This window comes from Corvus hawaiiensis, chromosome 30 (assembly GCF_020740725.1).
Source record: "Corvus hawaiiensis isolate bCorHaw1 chromosome 30, bCorHaw1.pri.cur, whole genome shotgun sequence".
NCBI classification, from domain to species: domain Eukaryota; kingdom Metazoa; phylum Chordata; class Aves; order Passeriformes; family Corvidae; genus Corvus; species Corvus hawaiiensis.
The window spans coordinates 19,841,757-19,861,693 of record NC_063242.1 but is presented as its reverse complement, the minus strand read 5'-3'; the positions used below and the strand labels follow the sequence as shown (position 1 = coordinate 19,861,693).

The 19,937-nt window shown below is 40.5% G+C and overlaps 1 protein-coding gene across 11 annotated transcripts in view; it reads left to right on the top strand.

Annotated features, from left to right (window-relative positions):
• Positions 1-19,937, top strand: part of ZNF521 (zinc finger protein 521) — a 229,935-nt gene that overhangs the window by 195,782 nt on the left and 14,216 nt on the right. For all 11 annotated transcript variants that reach the window (XM_048289336.1, XM_048289345.1, XM_048289337.1 and 8 more), the window contains 2 exons: positions 4,546-4,677; positions 7,357-7,472. In XM_048289336.1, the coding sequence (XP_048145293.1) occupies positions 4,546-4,677; positions 7,357-7,472 (248 nt within the window). The remainder of the gene's footprint in view (positions 1-4,545; positions 4,678-7,356; positions 7,473-19,937) is intronic.

Genomic DNA, 19,937 nt, shown 5'->3' with positions numbered 1-19,937 from the left:
AGAAAGAAGCATAAACATGGGACACACAGTCTAGAGGCTGCTTAAAGGGTTCCACTTGTTTAAAGTGTATATTGAAATGTCAGGGCCTTCCATGAAATGAACAAGTTGTGCCTTGAGTTGGTGACACAAATTGGGCCAGGTCATCCAAAGCACTGGCTCTAGGGGAGGTGCAAGTGGGAGCATCCTGCCTGCTGTACAAGTTGCTCAGTAACTCTGCAGTATATGAGTAGCCAATACAAAGACAGAGGATCCCCAAATATGAGAATATGCTCGGCACGAAGACTGATTATATTTGGTTTTATAGCTGGTTTTCAAGTTAGTTGCTGAGGTAATGGGCTGCACCTCAATTAAAATCTACCTGCCTGCATTGAAACATTTAATATTTGTGTAAATATTAAACATTTACATGAATATTAAATGCATTTATTTGGAATTGATTCATGTTTACATTTTCCCACTATCTGAATAAAGATTGCAAATGGAAAGTAATTTACTTATGCAGAAATTCTGCATGCATCAAACTCATTTGACTGCCAGCAGTGGGTAAACCATCCCCATCCATCTTGCAAGGTCTTAATCATGTCCAAGCTCATATCCCAACCATGTAAGGGCAACAGTAAGCACCAGTTCTGTGCTGTACAGTGGGTACTTTGTTCTTGCCTTCCTCATGGTGTTGTTGGGCCCATAATGTGAAGGACGTGCTGACTTGTTTTACGATGTACCACACCAGGGAATGCAGTGCATAGTTTTCTGTTAGATTTGGAAAAGTGCAGGCTTTATATTGAAGGTTCATTTCTTTTTCATCCTTCAGCTAACTCATTTACACTGTAATGTACTTTCCTATTCCTCCTCCTGATACTTGCAGCTTTTATACCTATTTTGCAAGCCATATTTTTAGTCTAATCCATACAGCAGTTGTCTAAAATTCCATAGCATTGCTTATTTCTTACCTATAACTCTTAATAAAAAATAAGGCTGTGCCAACCTATTATATCCTTAATAGAATATTCTAATGGTTATTAAATCAATTGACTCTGAATCTCACTTTAATAAATGAGTCAGACAGTATTTTCCAATTACTGTCAGCCGCCACCTTTCCAAAGAGCAGATTATTTTGATTGAATTTTTTAAAGCTGCTCAGCACTTTTTTTTTTTTTTTTTTTTTTTTTTGCCTGAATAAGAGCAAAGAGCAGCAGCTCTGTTCTGCAGGGAAGGAGAGCCCTTTGGACTGTATCTGACACTCCATTCCATTTCAGATTTAACCCAAATGGAAACTGAAAATGTGACATTTCACTGTCCCTTTATTTATTAATGATATCATATTTTGCACTTCCGTAGCACCCTATCAAATTGTTTGCTAAACGTGGAGATCTAGACAGAGGCCACTGTGTAAACAGAGCCTTTTGCTTCTTCTTTCCACATCTGGCACCTTTTCAAGATTTGCCACACCCCGTCTTTACCATGCCAGTGGGAGAGAAAAGACTGGCCATGCTTTTAAATTGTCTATGGAGAGCGGAGAACAGGGACAGAGCCTTGTTCCCTCATTCTTCCACAATGCTGTGTGATCCAGGCAAGTTGTGTGTCAAGAAATATAATCTTATACCTTTTCAAAGGCAGATGGCAGTGATTCTGGGTCTTCTGAGTATGGTAGATAGTCCTGGACTCTTCTCCAACTCCTGTCTTGGTTGTATTAAAAGTCTTAAGGGATACTAATTAGGTCAGCCAGTTAAAGTAGAAATTGAAAATTAGCACCTCTTCTTTAAGGATGGGTAGTCTGAGAAACACAGGCCACACTGTCATGCCCAAGGTGATAAGAGTATGTCAGTGCTGGAGTGTGGAATGGAAGCCAGCACTCCTGACTCTTCTGCCAAGGCTGTACCCTTAGCTGTGTTCCTTAAATTTAAATCATGCTGATCTCACATTCTTGAATTCAAGGACTGAAATCTTGCCCTCTGTTCCAAGGACGTAACAGGGCAGGTGATGTGCACAAAATGGGTGAAAAAATATGTGAAGGGAGGGGTTTATAACTCGCTCACGACTTAGGAAAAATATTTTTCTGTTAGTTATACAAATGTAGTCTTATTTTAAATACAGTCTTTAGAACTTGGAGACTAAAAACATTTTATTTTTAAGAGAAAGCTTAGATTCTGCACAAATTGGTGTCTCTTGCCTGGGGAAGTTTCCTATCTGCCCCAGGCAAGTGGGTGAGGGGATTTTTCAAACCCTGTTTATAAGCCTTTAGGAAAATCATATTTGCAACATAGAATAATCAAAGTGGTTTTGATGTTTGTGACCAGGAGATCACCTTGGATCTGAGTACTATGAGAAATACAATAAGGGTCACATTTAATGGGTTTCAGTTCTTGTTGAACAAGTACAATTTCTGTGTAATTAAAATCAGTTTTGCTTAGGCATCAGGAGTGCACGCCTTTCTTCCTACTTTTTCCTTCATCAACTAAGGTAATGAAAAGACAAAAAAAGCCTTCTCTGTCTTTGTAGCTTCATATAAAAATATTTCTTTTTTGGAAGTCTTTCTTCCTTAGAATGTTTGAAGAACTCCCCGTTCAATGTTCCCATGCTCAAGAATGATTAGCATGGTTCATTTACACTTTGCCAACAGTAACTCTGTGATTTGAGAATTGTCATCGATTATCTTCACCTTGACTTGTGGAAGATCCTGAGATGGAGCTCCTTTGTCCTAATTGCTTTGACTGTGTGTATCAGCACAAACAGTTTGATGGAGAAACTTCACCCTGCAGGTTTCCTAAGTTGTAACTGCCCTTTGTGGGGAACTTGCACCATCTCCAGAACTGTCTGTTCAGTAATGACCATGGCAAGGATATGCATATAGCAGAAATATTGTCTGTCAGTCTGTACAGTCCTCAAGCTCTGCAGCTTGTAGAGGTAGTCAGCAACATTGAACACTGCTTTCAGGAAGGATTGGTAGACAAGAAAAGGAAGTTTGCAGTTTGCTGTGTCTGCATGGGAGTGATGTCACTTTGTGTAAACCTTTGTCTTTGTTGGGTTTCATCTGTCCCTTCTTATTGTGAAGAGCTCTGACACCTCACAGAAATCACACAATGGTAATTTTCAGTAGTCCCACCTGCAGAATGGCCACCACCACCTGGCTTAGCTCACACTGTCTAAAGCCCACTAATTACCCCCCTTTTGCAAAAGATGCCATGACTTACACAAAGGCTAAATTTAGCTTTCGGACTACCGAGAAGTGAAAGCTGGGGGCTACACTGACATTTTTTTTCAATTCTGATAAGTCACTAAGGGTCATTTGGGGCCGGAATGTGGCCCCACTCAGCTGCAGAAGCACTGCGTCACGTTCTCTTTACACTAGTGGGAAGGGTTGTTGTGTGGGATGCAAAACATGGGCCATGCTCTCGCCATCCTTCGCGAATGCCCGTCATCACAGTCACTGATCATCGCTGCAGGCAGCGCTGTGTCTGGCGGGAGGCTGGCAGCCTGGCATTTAGGTGTTCAGCGTGGGCAGGGCGCTCTCCTAAATCACTCCTTCCCAACTGAGAAATGGCAGGGAGCTGTGCCAGTCACCAAGCACTTCATTCCCGCTTGTTTTTTAATAATCAGATAGAGTATTTACCTGCGAGATCAATGCTACTCGTGTAGCACACCAGTGACATACAGAAGGACCTTTTCTAAGCGGCGCTGTGGGAATTGAGGCCTCTGCAGCAGGGCTGGAAGCCACTTCTTACCTAGCAACTGTTTCTAAGTAGGACAGCCGCTGACTGCCCTCATGGCGGAGTGGATGAATCCTGCAGCACCCTCAGGAAGGGAACCTGGTGCCAGGCACCAGCCGGCCTTGGAGGACAATGGGAGGAAGCAGAGGAACAAGCGGCAGGGAGCGGGAAGGGTTTTAAAGCCACAGGACGTGGACGGGAAAGCTGCGTCAGAAGGCACATGGGGACTTTTCTGGGCTGTTCAGAGGAGAAATGCAAATAAAGAGGGAAAAAATCCAGGATTGTCAGAAAGGAAGTTTTGAAATCCTGCAGCTTGCAAAAGGTTTCATGTATGCCCACAGGACTGGGAATGTGGAGCAGGAGTGATGTGAGGGTATAAACTACCCACCCTTCTCACTCTGGTTACAAGAAACTCCACCTCAGCCGGAGTGCCAAAAACTGCATTCACAGTTCTTACCCGTGGTAGACAGGATAATGTGTGATCAGCATTGAATTCCTCGCGTGCTGTTTTGCAAATGTACTTGGTTGTGACTGGGTGTCTCTGCTAAGAAATGATGTTTCAGGTCATAGTCATCATTTCCTACTGAAGGCTAATGCTCTGCAGTCCTGTTTGGTGCTAAGTGCAAGTGGAAAAATCTGTGTTCTTAATGCCCAGTCAAGTTCTGTATATTCTGAAACATTCTGACTAAGAGAACACTTCAGCCGTTGTAGGTGCTGAGGGGCATCCATTTTCCTGAGCTTAGGGAAAGAAAAAGCTGCTCCAGTTCACAGATTGTGTTGGACTTTCTCTTTGTAAGGGCTGTGGTGAATTTCACTTTTCCTTTGATTTCTCCTGCAGATGAAGGATTGAACCATGAATGCAAACTCTGCAATCAGACATTCGACTCTCCTGCCAAACTTCAGTGCCACCTGATAGAGCACAGCTTTGAAGGCATGGGGGGCACCTTCAAATGTCCGGTGTGCTTTACAGGTAGGAGCCCATCACTGGTTGTCCCAGCCATGCCCTTAGCTTGACCTTGCAGAACTCCCTGAAAAAATGTGTCATGTGCTGGCTTTAGGTCTGTTTTAGGAGGGAACATTACATTTCGCTCATTAGTAATATTGATTAGAAATCGTTTAGAAAGCTGAGCTCCTTGGAAGGTCAGTCATCCATCTGTAAGAAGTGCATTTCAAGCTCTTCTTTCGGAAGTTTGAGATTTTTATAATTACAGAAGTGATAGTCTGTTACCTTCCACAATATCACGTTCATTACTTCCATGTTTCAAACTTGCCAAGGTTAAAACTGTCCATAAATTTGTGGTTTAAAGCTGCAGATGTTTCCTCTAAACCAATAAAACTCAGAGCAGAATTTGGCCCCAGTTCCCAGGCATAGCCTGTGCAGCAGCATTCTCCTCTGATGGGGTAAGAAAGCCCACATGCGTGTGTTTGTTGGCTTGTGGTGAGAAGAAACACCCTTGTAATGTGCTTTAGAAAGCAAACCATGCTGTCTTGCCACAAGTCAAGTTCTGCTCTCCCCTGATACAAGTCCAAGTGTGGAATAATCCCCCCTGAGTCAGTGGTGTTATTCACTAGTAAAACCCAAGTGAGAAAATAACTTGACCCAGTAGGGCTAAGCACTGCAGTGTTTGGGCCATAATGAAGAACAGAAAAATGCTGTTGTTGGAAATGAAAACACATTAAAAGGATGCCTACTGAGTTGTTGTGAGTTTTTTTAAGGACTTCTTAACAGAACATTTCATAAAATGATAACCTAAAACATGAATGTTAATATATAGCTTGCATTCCCAATTTTGCTTTAAAAGATGAAAATCAAAGATAATCACAAACATGACAAAACACACTTTAGGTATTGACACATCAATGGCATGCTGATTCTGGAATCCATTCAAGGTTTCTGTTTTCCATTAATGGAAGTGAAGGATTTTCACTGATAAGCAAATAGACCCTTTAATACCTTCATTTTACTTCTCTTTGTTTGGCAGCTCCATGCCCAGTAAAACCTAAGCGAGTGCTACAGAGGAAAATTAAATTTGAATTTTTCGTCTTTCAGATACAGTGGCTGGTGATGATTATTACCTCAATGTGTTCAGGTTTCACACATTTCTGTGGGTTATAAAATTAAAAAAAGACATAGTTCATCTTCACTGCACAGCTTGTCTGAGCATGGATAGTACCACCACAAACAATTTGTCTGTAAAGTGTCTGTGTTCAATAATTCTTTCAGTTAGGCATTTCTTCAAGTTTTTACTTTTATTACTGATTCTACTAATTTTTTTCCTTGTTTTTGTTTACACATTGTGGTGTGATCTTTTTTTAGTGTAATGTCATGGGTCTTCAGTTTCCAAGTTTGGGGTGTTGTAAATGCAACATGAGAACTTGCATATATAGAGTACCCACTGAGGGTTCTCCATGTGACCAAGATCCCTGATAAAACTAATCCTTCAATTTCTGAGCCAGTAACCTTGTAAAATGTGTTAAAGAGTATAGAGATAAGTCGATTCCAATCTGTGTGAAATACTTCTTGCTTTTTGCTGATGGGATAAATAGACAGTGAGCATTAATCACAAACAATGATGGTTTATTAGCAATATGCCATTAAAATTATTTCAGCACATCTTGCTAGAATATTAACAAGAAGTAAAAATCACCAAAATAAGTTTTATATGGAAAATGGAATCCGATCTTTTTATTTTCCAGGGTAATGAGAAATGTGATTAAAATGTATGACTCAGAAGAACAATATTCTGATGGTTTTTGTTGCCTTGCAATTAGAATAATTTTAATGATTAGGAGTGGAGTCAAAGTCAAATGCCAGCATCTTTAATAAATCCTTTCCCTGCCTATACAGATTAATATTGTAGATGCAAACTTTTTTAGGTCACAGTGCACCAGGCATCCATCAGAAGTCAGTGCTGCCAACCCAAACACTGCCTCTGGCATATACAATTTAATTATTAATAGTATGTCTCCTAGGTAAACTGTTACACAGTCTTAGGGCCTTGTTTTGTAGTCATTAAAATTGAACATGTTTATATTATTGAAACCCTTGCATTCAGTGTGTAGGCAGAGTTGATCTTAAAGTATCCAAAGAGAATTTACCTGCAGTTCTGTTTCACATTTATAGACATTGCCCCGGTATAGCTGTGGGATATAATTTTTTGCATTAACACATTTAAATACAGAGCTGTTTGTTATATTTAACTGTAGGCACACAGAGTAAACAGGACTTTGGCATCTGTGCTTTTCAAACCTGTTGGTTGCTAGGAAATAAGTTTTGTATGTGTTCAATCAAAGTGCAGTAAGCATGAAGAAATAATTCTGAATAGGAAATGGCATTTTTAGATACTTTATACTCAAAATCTTCATCGGTTGTCCTGATAGGGTCATCTTTTTTTCTTTGCCAATTGTTGGGATTTTTTTCCTTACACCAGGGATCTGTTTCAATTCATTTGTTTTAGAAGAAGCATCACACTTTGTAGATAAATAACATTCATTGGTACCCATATAGCAGCAGTATAAGGTAAAATCCGACTGCACTACCTAATTTTAGGTCTTGAAATTGCTCAGTGTTATTGGAAGATTGTTTATAAAAAGCTCTTCACTTACGATAAGAAAGAATGAAAAGCTTGTTGTTTGTCTATTATTTCAGTGTTTGTCCAAGCAAACAAGTTGCAGCAGCATATTTTCTCAGCCCACGGACAAGAGGACAAGATCTATGACTGCACACAGTGTCCACAGAAGTTCTTCTTCCAAACAGAGCTGCAGGTACCACACTTGTTACCTGGGGTTTATAATAGCATTATGTATTTGATAGCTGAGTTCGAAGCTGTACTTGCCATGACCTCCTCTGATACTTGCTTATCATCAGGATGGGAATTAGAGAAGGACAAGAGAAACTGCAGGTGATTCGACCCATGCTGCTTCAAAAAGGTGCTGGCAGAAAGCCACCTGGTACAGAGCTGAATTTCAGGATTCTTGCGCTGTAGGTTGTTGCAGCTCAAGGTATTCTCTAGAAGAGAGAAATGGGCATCCTATTTTTCTGCTTGATAGCCATAAAACATTTAGTAAAGCAGTGAAATGGAAAATAAATGTATTCTTTTGTCTTTAAATGTGAAAAACTATGCACTGAAGTAGGAGTGTAGTGATGGCAGAGAGGGGAAGTAGGCAGAATTTCAGAATTTCTCTTTTGACTTGGTGGGAAATAAAAATAGGGTCAAATGAATGGTATACTGTCTTTTTGTGGGCCATTGTCAGATCTGTAGCAATACTATTTATTGATGGTAAACAAAAGGAAAGAGAAAGAAAGAAAGAAAGAAAGAAAGAAAGAAAGAAAGAAAGAAAGAAAGAAAGAAAGAAAGAAAAAGAAAGAAAGAAAGATGGATGTTGAACAAGATATGAAAACAGTTTTGGATGAAGGCATAATTTACTATATGTTGACATTCTGCACTGTGTGGTTCACGGTGAGAAGTGGTGCTGTCTTATTCCTGATGTACTGTTACACTTTGAGACAACTGCAGAAGACTTTCTAAATTATTTTAGTTTCTATTGAAGTACTAAGTTCGGTTGACAGAGGAAAAATTTTAAGCATTAGGATTTTTTTTTTTGTCTAAATACTTTCTGAGCTTTTTTGCAAAGTGTTTCCAATAGGTGAAACTGGTTTTTTCAGGGAAAAAAAAAAGTATTTTTGACTAACTGATTTTCACAAATTTTGTTGTTCATCTCTGATAATAGAAATGAGGGAGTAGGGAGAAGCAGAAACACCAGCAGTTCTTGGAAAGAGAAAGGAGACATTGTTAGGGAAGAAAGATCAAAAAGAAAGAAAGAAAACCAGGAAGGGAGAAGGAGCAGGTATGCAAAAGACAGTTATGAAAAGAAAGAAACATAAACAAAAGGTAAAAATTACTTTTAACAGAATTCAGACTGGATTTTAAAAAGCAGAATAGGTAACTGAATTATGAAGATGCAAAGCACACAGAGTGTAGCTATGATGTGTACAATCACCTCCTTATAAGTCTATCCCACCTAAAATACACTTTCATTTCAAAATGCATGGGCTCCCAAGTAGCTGGCTTCATTTTTTTATTGTAATAAACAAACCACATGTTTTTCCACTCAAAAGTTATTCCTACCCAAGACTTAGGAAAAGATTTTGCTCTTTCCATCTAAGCCTCATTCACTGAAACTTCAACATTACTGAAGCACCTGGATTTCTAGTGAAGGGAACAAAAGGGTGTTGCTACAGAGAGAAATTCTGCTCTACATAGGCTAGATGACAGTGTGTTGGTAGTTGCATGCTGCAGAAGGCTCTTAATAGACCCCCATCTCCACATCCTTAGTGACAGTCTCTCTCTGGCTTATCTACACTTGCAAAAAGGAAGAGGTATTAATTTACTTATACACTTAATTCATTCTGTTTATTGTTCTTTTTATTAACTTGGATAGCCCCACCTCAGTAGAGAATGCATTATGTTTAAAAAAAAGGCAGTGCCATCATGCCATATCCATTTATTTGTTGGGATCACTGTCTTTCTGCTCTTACCTCCAGTTACTTACTCAGGCTGGTGAAAGGGCAGCAAGGCACTTAGGCAGAGCAGTAGGGTCTGCTTTTGCTGAAAATACGCTGATCTCCAGCCCACTCTCATTTAAAACCTATTCCAGGAGGCATTGCTTTGTTCAGGCTATCTACCACCTGAAGCAGTGGAATCTTTGGCAACTGTCCTCCAGGTTATGCTTCTCTATCTGTTCACATTGCCATGGTTTGTGCTGGCGCTTGCAGCATAGCTGTATGTTTATTCTAGCAAGAGCAGCTCCTTACTTTTTAAACTGAATATGCATCTAACATTCTTCTCACATGCACAGGACATGCTGATCATGTCAGATTAGAAGGCAGGGTCAGCACTCCATGGTCGTAGGGCAGGCAGAGTGGGAACATGAGCAAGGTAGAGCAGGGCAGAGCGCAATAGCACAGAAGTCCTATCCACATGTATGGTCCAGCTGATAATTAAAGGGAATGAATTCAAGCATACAGAAAATATAGGCATTATAATGGTGCTTAACTTGGTGTTTGGCCCCGTGTGATTCTTCACTTAGCATTTTCTGGCCCCTGTTCAGAAAGGGTAGCCTATAGGAACATAAGAATCCCCTCATACTATGTTCATCTCACCTTCTCAATGCAAAAATCAAGTAGGACTCTCTTTAGAAGTTTCCATTATTTCACTCCAGATGCTTGCCGGGAATGCAGCACAATCCCACAGGACCACATTCCGGTGAGAACAAATGACCAGTCCTGAAAATCAAACCTTCAATGTATTGCTCAACCTTCAAGTTGAAATAATGAAATTTTACAGGAATCTGCTCTTTGTTTTAAGATCCTTTTGACACTTCCTTTGTGCTCTGTACACTTCCTTTAAATGCCTTTGTGCTCAATAGCTATAGAACCAGCTTTAAACTTTTTTAGATACTACCTGCATATGGAGGAAGCAAATGGAAACCTTCTGTAACAGTTAGAAGTTTATGCTTTAAGAGTGTTCCAAGTTGTGAATTTTCATACTTACATGTTTAAAAGGCTACATGGTGTATTTATACCTCTGAAATGGAGTTGAAAAGGCTTGTCCCTAAAAATGTTTATTCTTTAGCATAGAAAGCTTTTAATAAGACATACTTAACACAATAAGGGCTTTTCAGAAATAGTCTTCTACAATCTCTAAGTATCAGATAAGGAAGCTGAAAGGTAGATGCATTTATAGGGTGCCTAGATTTCCCCCCAAAGATGAAAATCTTCTAATTGAACATCTGGACCATTCATTTCTCTGTAGAAGGTGGACATCACTAAAACAGTGTTCTCCATCCATTATCCATAATACTGAATTTTTAATTGATAAGGAAGTTAAGAAACTTATCACTAGTTTATTATTGAATTTTCATTAAATTGTGATAAAGGAATTTGTACCTATTAAGATTTCTTTTTCCTGCCCGCATGCTATTTCCAGTGCTTGCTTCTTTTTGCCTTAGTCTTATTGGACATAGGCTTAGATGTTTGCTCTGGTGTTTGTGCTTCTCTTGTCTCTGATGAGGAGTAACCATTTCTTTCTTATTTCCAGTCCTAGTATTAATTCCATAGGATCGGAATTATTTGGGTTGGAAGGGACATTAAAGATCATCTAGTTCCAACCCCCTGCCATGGGCAGGGACACCTTCCACAAGACCAGGTTGCTCAGAGCCCCATCCAACCTGGCCTTGAACACTTCCAGGGAGGCAACATATTGTGGTGTTTGTGAGGAGGAATAGGAGGAATAAGGTAGGCTTGTGGGGTGTTACTCGGAGTAAATGAATGAATTTGCTTTACTTTTATGCAGATGTTGCTGGATTAGAGAGGTACTGATATCCAATAGAACTGATGAATAATTCTACATTTTTCCTCAGTGTTTTATCAATGATGATAGTTAGTTTTCAATATGATGATAGCCAAGATTACATGATCTCAGCACCATTTTGCCCAATACAAAAATGATATGTCTTTTTGGTGAATTAGGACATTTCCTTAACTTCTTGTGACTAATAATTAGTTGCCCCTGGGGTAGTTAAGTGCCCCCACTTTACAAACATGAAAACTAGAGCAAGGAATAATTGGATCAGCAGTTGCTTCTCATCCTGTTCAAAAGGGACCTGGCCTCAGTGATTCACGCCCTTGCTGCTTCCCATCTGGACTCCATCAGCGCAGAATACCTGGGCATGAAGCCATCAGCCTGTAGGACGTTCCAGCTAATACAGAGAGCTGCAGCACTGGCCCTCAGTAGCAAAGGAGACCAGGAGCGTATTCAGTCAGCTCTCTTGCTGTCTATACTGCCTTCCTACATGTTTGTCCAGTTGTGTTCTAAGACTCAGTCCCTAATTTTCTTGGTGGACTGGGTCAAGCACGTCTCAGAGATGACCTGAGAAGGTCTTCCCATTTTGTAACAATCTGGTAGCTGATAAAGTTCTGCTTTGTGAGTTTTCTATCAAAGAGCTGAAGCTTTTTTGCTGAGGAGCTAGAACTTCCTCACAGACTGGCCTGTGAGAGCATGGAACAAACTTCCACAGCAGTTAAGTATTACAATGGATGTCCTCAACTTATGCTTGTAAGAGCAGGGGGCACCTAGGTGTGCCAAAGGCTCCCTTCTCCCATATAAACGTACACCTGTATGTAGATTTCTAAACCTTCCTCAAAATCCCAACCCACAGCAACAGAGCTCTACCAAAACAAAATACACAGTTCCTTCCCCAGGGAAAGGATGAAAGAAAGAATGAAGCACTCATAGCAGATGTTACTTATGTCGCTTCAAACAGCAGGAGAACATTCTTAGCTCCCAGTACAAGCCACTGAAACAAAGCAGGACAGAGGCAGTATAGAAGAGTCTGTGGAAGTTTTACGTAGCTTAATGTGAGTCCTTCTCTGGATTTCCAGTTTTAACATTTTCTTGTTCCAAGGTTAGCACTGTTGAAACTAATCTTCTAGTTTCTTCCGCACTTCTTTAAGGGTTAAACTTTCCAAAGACCTCAGTATTGAAAAATGCTCCCAAAAACTCAACATTTTAAAACAGCCTTTAAAATACCCTTGACCTGAGCTGGAGCAGAACTAAGCAAGCTCTAGGCTATTTCAAGAACTAAAGGCTTGACTGAGACCTTTAGTGGAGACAGTGGCAGAGCTGGGATTCAAACACTACGTTCTCTCATTTGGGGGTCAGCTAGAGAAAACTGCTAATTAACCTGGGCTGGGGTTGTCTCCTTGTGGCAGAGGCCTTCTGGGGCCAGCTGGGAAAGAGATTGGTGTAGGAATAGCATCAGCCATAGCAGAAGTGGCACAGCTACCTCCATGTAGGATTGTTTTGCCAAGGCTCCCACAGTAGTTGAGTCTGTGTACCATGTAGGTCCCAACAGCGAGCCTTCCATGGCAGCAGGGGAGACTGTGAATAATTTATACTCTTTACACAAAAACAGGCACAAAACTTTCAAACCTGCAGGATGTTTTCTTCACAAAGAAAAGGCCTCAAAACATTTTTTTAAAGTGAAATTGGAGATTAGTTTTGGCATTTCTAGGTCCCCAAGCTCTTAGGGTGAGGAGTGGAACATAGATGCTGGCTTTTTAGGCCCCAAAGGCCAGGAGCCAGCAGGGAATAACTTTGTCAGCTCTTCTTAAAAAGAAGCCTACCTGGAATCCAATTAGCAGTTGAAGCTTTAGGCCAACATTTTCAAACTCAGTGGCCTATTTCTGAGAGGACGGTGAGCACCTTCAGCTGCAGATAAGGCCAGGGCAAGATGCTGGTGCTGAGTACAACAGGAAAACAGGTCATAAATGCCTGAAGTTAGGAACCTTGATAAAAGCATAGGTGCTGAGCAGCCATAGCCTCATTTAAAGTTTCAACAAAACACTTTTGATGACTAAATACAGGCATCACATTCATTAATGTTGGCCCTAGTCCTTAGCAGGCAGTCAGGTTGCTTTTTTCAGCGCAAATGCCTACGAGTCAGGAGAGCTGGATTCATTTGTAAGGTCAGGTACTTACTTGCTCCACACAGCCATGCACGCTCTCCATCTTGTGAGTGAGGATGATGATAATAATATGTGTTCCAGAGATACTAGGATTGTAATCAATGTTTGTGTTTTAGGGGACTAGACAGAGCTGCATGCACTGCAAGTTTGAGTTCTTTTTTTCCTGAGCCCTTACAGTGCATTCTGTTTCAGATAGGTACGTGTGCACCAGTATGTGGATTGAGTATCTTTCCATGTCTTTCAAAACTTAAAAAATTCAGGCTTGTGTTCCTGAGATTTGAGACTTTTTTCCCCTAGAAGGGAGAATTATTTTCTTTGCAAATTTTCTCAGAAAAGCAATCAAGAGGAGCACAGTTGAGGCACTCATGCATTAGCTCTTTAAGGACATACCTTCAAAGTGTTTCCCCTGCAAGTCTTTTGCTTCAATGTCAAACAAAGTTTAAATACAAAAAGAAATACTTTGAATTTCCTTCCACTGCCCCTTCCCTCCTGGGGATTGAGGGGTATTATGGACACATTAGGTTTTCATGCAGTAATTCTTTTCTAAATACGAAATTTCCAGGTTTGGAGCTTGTGAGTTCACCCGCCTTTGATTGGCCTATTCAAATGTAAACACTCCCTGTGGGTACTTCATTAGTTCATGAATATTTATAGGACATTGCAAAGCCCACCAAGCCAAGAGTGTCAGAATTTTTCAGGGACCATTTTGATTGCACTTAATAGTGCTTGTCAAAGATGAGCTTAATATTAATGTGTCTTATTTGTCTCCACATACTTCATATATGTGTAACTACATAACAGTCAGCCTGTGAAATTTTCTGCACTTTTTCCTGTAAATAAGCTGGAAACAATATGTTCACAACATCCCTTATACATTCCCAGCAAGAACATTCCTTAAATTTCTGGAACAATTGAATTACAATTATGGTTTGTTTTTTTAGATGCTTGAGTGATATTATTGATGAAAATACAGAATTAATTGGCAAAGACAGTATAGCCATTAAGTGATGGATATTACATTTAAATACACATTTTAATCTTGAAAAGAAATCCATACTTAAGGAACAATAAAATGGTGAAGAACTGAAAAGTAAATATACTGTCCTAAGTACTGAGTGACACTCATGAAGTACCTATTCAAAAATTAGCAAAAATTTATATTCCTTCTCCTTCTAGGGGATAGAGTCATACCCAAAAGTGTGTGTGCTTGAATATATGTCCCCATTTTGCCAACTTCTTCCTGTTTATACTCTTGTATGGCAGGATTCTTTTTGTAAAAGAAAAGTACCTATTAAAATAAATCTCATGCATCTCTTCTCCAAATTGACTCATATGGTCTGTATTAAATAGATTCTGCAATATCAGGTAATAAAGTGCAGTTTGTAATCCTTATGACATACAAAAATGTTAAATAACATTCATCATCTCCAGTCTGAAAGCACCAAGTGTTGACTCTGAAATGTATCCATGATGTTACATGTCAACATTAAAATCATAATTTCTGATTTTTTTTAGCAAATGGAACAATGAGGTGTGTGAGATTTCAGCCTAAAGAAGCAAATCAAAAGTTGCTGCAGAAAGGAAAAGGCAAAGAAAGGCAGAAGAATAAGGGAACAAAAAGCAGAGGAGTAGAAGAGAAGCAGAAAGGAGATTATGAACAAAGAAAGAAACAAGATAGAAATAATAGTGCTTGGGAAGGCAAACATTATTTCTTCTGAGTGATGCTGATAATAATGATAAGGCACTTGTAAAAATAAATCATGGTAATAATAAGAGGAAGTTCAGTTATTACATAAAGGGCAATTTCTACCCTCAGTCCTTATGGAAACCTCAGTGAACATCAGGGAGTCCTGTCATACATAGACTGAGGGCAGGGAAAGCAGTAAATGTATTCCCTGACCCACAGATAATCATTAGAAATGGAATTCTGCCCTTTGCAGAAAATGAGGTTTTATCATCTGTGCCCTGAATGTTTCAGCCTGCACCTTGCCATTAGTCAGATCAGTTGGCACATACACCTGGAGTAAGCAGAAGAAATAAGCACTCTGTTTGCATATGAATATTTTCCCTGGTAGATCAGCTCAGTTCTCTTAATTGTCCATCCATTAATTTCTTGCTAATGTAGTTGATATCGATGACTGATTTTCTGTGCTAAACAGGAAGCACCACTTCTTCATTCTAGGACGCATTCCTTCCTACAACTGCCCTGCTGTTAGCTACCAGTAGCTGCCATTATATTATCTTTCATCTGGCCCAGAGCTGACAACAGATGGCCATCTCCGGGACTGCCATCAGTGTGACTTTATGAAGCATCCAGCTATGGTGTATTGAGGAGCTTCATGGCCAGTTCTGCGAATCTGATTTCCCTTCCCCCTACCCCACTGCTGGCCCCCCTCACTCCATCTCCATGAATAAGCTCCTTAATCCTGGCTCCACTCTCCACTGGTCCTGTCATTTCCCAACGAGCGATGGCACACAGTTATCACTGGAAGTTTGCAGCTCAAGGTCTGCCCCCTCTTCCCTCTGCAGCACTGGCACAAGGTTGTCTTTGCTCCCAGATCCTCACCCCTCCATGCTTTGTACCAAAGCATAGGTACAGGGGTTTGGTACCAGCAAAACTCCTAGCTCGTAAAATCTGTAGTTCAAACCCTACCTTCTTCCACCACAGAGCACCTCCTCAAGCTGCAGGGATTTTTTTTTTTTTTTTAAATTCCACAAGACATGCTGCCAAACAAGCATTGAGTATATTAAGTGTGAAAGAAGCTAAAATATCGATCAGAGACCTAAAGTGGAGAAAAGTGTAAAATTCACAAGCATCCTGATTCCATTGACATGTTAGATCATTTGGAAAAGCTCTTTCAGCTGTGTGGCTGCTGTGCATTTTGGAGAAAGATATATTGCTTGCTCTTGACAGAGTTTTCTAAAGCAAGGTACCTCCAGAGCCAACCCGTATTTTACGAGAAATTCACATTTGTGTCCTTTATTGTGATATTTGCAGCAAGTCTACAGCTAGTGAGAGTCTCTGCCCTGAAGCTATTAAGGAGTAAGGCTCCATTGTTGGAGAGAGAGCAGCCGTCTGTGAAAGGCTGAGATGTGGTAGGCAAGATGAATACTGCTTAAAAGCAATGCTTGCCATGCTGTCATTTAGAACAGGAACACTGAGGATTTAAACGAAAGTGAAAGGCATGGTATATGAATCCTTTAAAACTGGTCAAATTTTCAGCTGCCAAAAATAACAAGTTTTCTCCATTGATAGGTTCATTGAGTAGGAGGAAAGTTGGGAGGGGATGAATTCCCCTAGGGAGGAGGTGCAGATAGTTTGGGAAAACAAGGTGTGGTCAGTGATTCATAAAGAGACACTCCAGTAAACAGCAAACTTGGCTCAAAAGTGGTAGCTTTTTTTTCCCCTTTTTTCTTTTTCTTTTTTTTTACATTGTTTTTGCCTTTTAATTTTTTTTCTGTTGGGGGCAGGGTGAGAGCATCATTGGGCCTCTCCATTGTAAACATGAGTGAAAAGACTCTGGTGCAGAATGGCTACACAACTGGAAGTGTATGTTGCAAAAAAACATGTATATCCCCCAAGCAGAAAGAACAGCTTTTAGGTTTAGCTTTTCTACCTGTTATTGGGATTGGTTTCACCATGCTTTGATCAAACCGAGCCTGAAACATTTTGGATGGGAAAAGAGTGGATTTTTGCAGGCTCTTGTGATTTTTTTTTTTAAGTTGATCTTCCTTTGTGTTCAAAGCTGAAATTGAGTGTCCTCCACCCTGTTAACAAAGGAAGAGAGAAAGAGATGATTCAGTTCTCACGAACCAATACTGCTGAGCTACACACGTTCCTACATGCGGCTTTAGTTGTTTTTCTGTGTTGTTATAGTCTCATTTTGCGGGAGAATCGCTAGGCACAGTCACAGATCATGGGTGTGTGAGTTTGCTCGGGGACACTCTGTGTCAGTGAATACTCTGCCTCCCCCCACACTTCCTGTGTGTAGATGTGTGCTGTGTAAGATAAAGAACCTCTGATATTGTTAAATATTAGTGGTGCATTTTGCTTTGCTTTGCATTTGTAAAGGTGAAAGGTGATTGTGCAGGAAAATGGAACAGTATATTTGCTGTGAGACAGGCACTAAGAACTCACTCCCATGCTCAGTTATAATTCATGACTGTACTGGTGGGAAGCCCTTATCCCTCTGTGGAGTTAATGCATCTCTACTGTAACCTGCTGAGAGCACCCTGTGTCCCCTCCCACCATCTGTGCATTCACTTGCGTGCTTTCTCTCTCCCCCTTTACTGTGAGATCTCTTGGTGTTAAAACTGTCAGACTACCAGTGCCTGGTGAAGGCGGTTTTATGATGTCTATTAATGTTGAATTGTCATTTAAGGGTGAGGAGGCAGGTAAAGGATATGTTACCATTTGTTTTAAGCTCTTGTTAGAAAATGCTGGGGAGCAAATAGACAGAAAGGTAGATTTGTTGCTTCAAACAGCAAACAGCTTTGAACAGTACAGAGAAATTGTCACAGTTCAGGGTAAGAGCTGTTGATGGCAAATGCATCTTTCTTCCCAATCTGGGCATATTTTACTGTTTCTTGGTACAGTGGATCTCTGTTTCTCCATGTCAAGATCTGAACCAACGGCATTGTAAATTGAATAATATTTATTTACCCATCAGCTGAATTTTATTTTCTACAAGTTGATCTACATTTTTAGCTGAAAAGCTCTCTTGCAGGCTCCAAGTTAGTTGCTTCTTTGCTAGCCGAGACTTAAAATTCATGTGACCAAGTGCTATAAGCTAGTACAGTCTTAACTAAGCAGGTAGAGTATGAAGATTTTTTATTATTATTATTGCTGTAAGGCACTGTCAGAAGACTGGTGAGACTGTCTAGCTTCGAAAGAATTGCACTCAGCTCACAGAGATTTAGATGATGCTTTATCAACCTGGCACTTTACCACAATATTAAACTCAGAATATGGTTAAAAGACCATGTACTTGACTGCCATGGCAATATTAATTTGCAGTGTTTCACTGGATGTAATCTCATGTAGCCTGTTGTTTGTATTCCTTTAAAACTTATAAATCAAATCCAGACCTGGAATACCAGTGTATGAACTTAACAGATGTGCTGCCATAAGGGACCTGCTAGGTTATAAACTGCAGAAATGATCTTTTTCTATTTCAGATTTCTAGCTTATTCCAGGGAGATTTAGTAACCACAGAAGTAAGGTGGAAGGTCACGCGTTAGGACGGTAGCACCCACCCAGCACTTGACGTTGGGTGTAATTGTCAGGAAATCCACCTCTAATCATTTTATTATTCAGTTGTAGCATCCACCAAAGCTCCTGAGCAAAAGTAGGGCAAGAATGACTTCAGTAGCTCTGTGTCCAGGTTTTCTTAGGTGAAAGATCACTTTGAGATGACACAGCTGAGTAGTCAGGCTGAAATCCTGGTTGGTATTTTATTAATTTTGCACCAAGATAAATCTTGAAATTCTGACAAACTCCATGACAGGTGAAATTCCTTCTTGCAGAATCTGCTCAGCAAGAGGCTGCTCATTTCGTTCTGTTCAGAGGCAGGCAACAGGAGGGCAGCTTTATAATCAGCCCTCAAAGGAGCCCCGGCCGCCCCAGAGCCTTGGACTGATTGAATAACTCCTGGGCCTCTTCCCCTAGGCCTCCATCAGCAGGGGTCCTGTGGAAAGCAATCTCCCGCAGACTGGCACTGAAGTGAGCTTTAAACTACTATTTTCTGCTCTCCAGAGGAGCCTGGAGTACTAAAAGATAGATGGACTGCAGATATTTTATGAGAAACTGTCAGAAGAAGAGCAGAGTAAATGTTTTTTTCCCTCCTTCGAGTCACACACTGCATCACTGTAGAATTTTTCCCAGAATCTTTCACACTGAAAGTTTGAAATTAATTGGTCGCTAACCTTAATTTTCCCCCTCCCTCTTATTTTTCTTTTTTTCCTCTTCCCTCTTTTTCTTCTTCTCTCTTTTTTTTCCCCCTTAAATATTCACTCGGAGGCCCTTTGCTTAACCACAGTTGCAGAAAATCAGTACCATTTGCACTGAAATATTTATAATGACAGAATGAAAAATTGGATTCATTTTCTGGCCTGTAGCCGAACAGTCTGCAACTTTGCACAGCATTGTTTAGCATCTCTCATTCCTTCCTTTCATTGGGGTCCTTTTCAGGCACACTCACACACGCACACTGCCCAGGCTTCAGAGGAATGTTTAGCAAAACACAGAGCCATTTTAAATCTCAGCCTTGAGAAAACAACTTGTCTCTAACCTTGCCACCATCTGAGGGGGAAGCAAAGGGGGAGGTCCCCGGGAAGCATGTAGAATTCCTCTTACAGGAGAGATTATGGAGGGTGACATGCAGTAATCTGTCCTCTACAGTGAAGCAGCGTATGGCTGGAATTCTGCAAGTTGCTTTGGTGTGTTGCAGGGTAGGCAGGGTGGACTCAGTACCAGGCTGAATAGCAGGATCTCTCCAGAAAACCCTGTTCTGCCATCAGTTCCCTCCGTGGCCTTGAGAAACTCATTTGCCCACAAAGGAAAAGGTTGTCAAAAGCTCCCTTTTGTTCCTGAACAGAGACTGTAAAAATGCCCTATGCTTCTTTGCACCTCCAGAAAACAGAAGATGCTGGAACTGTACATATTTACTTCCCTTGAAGCAATGGTGTGAAGGTGAAGTGGT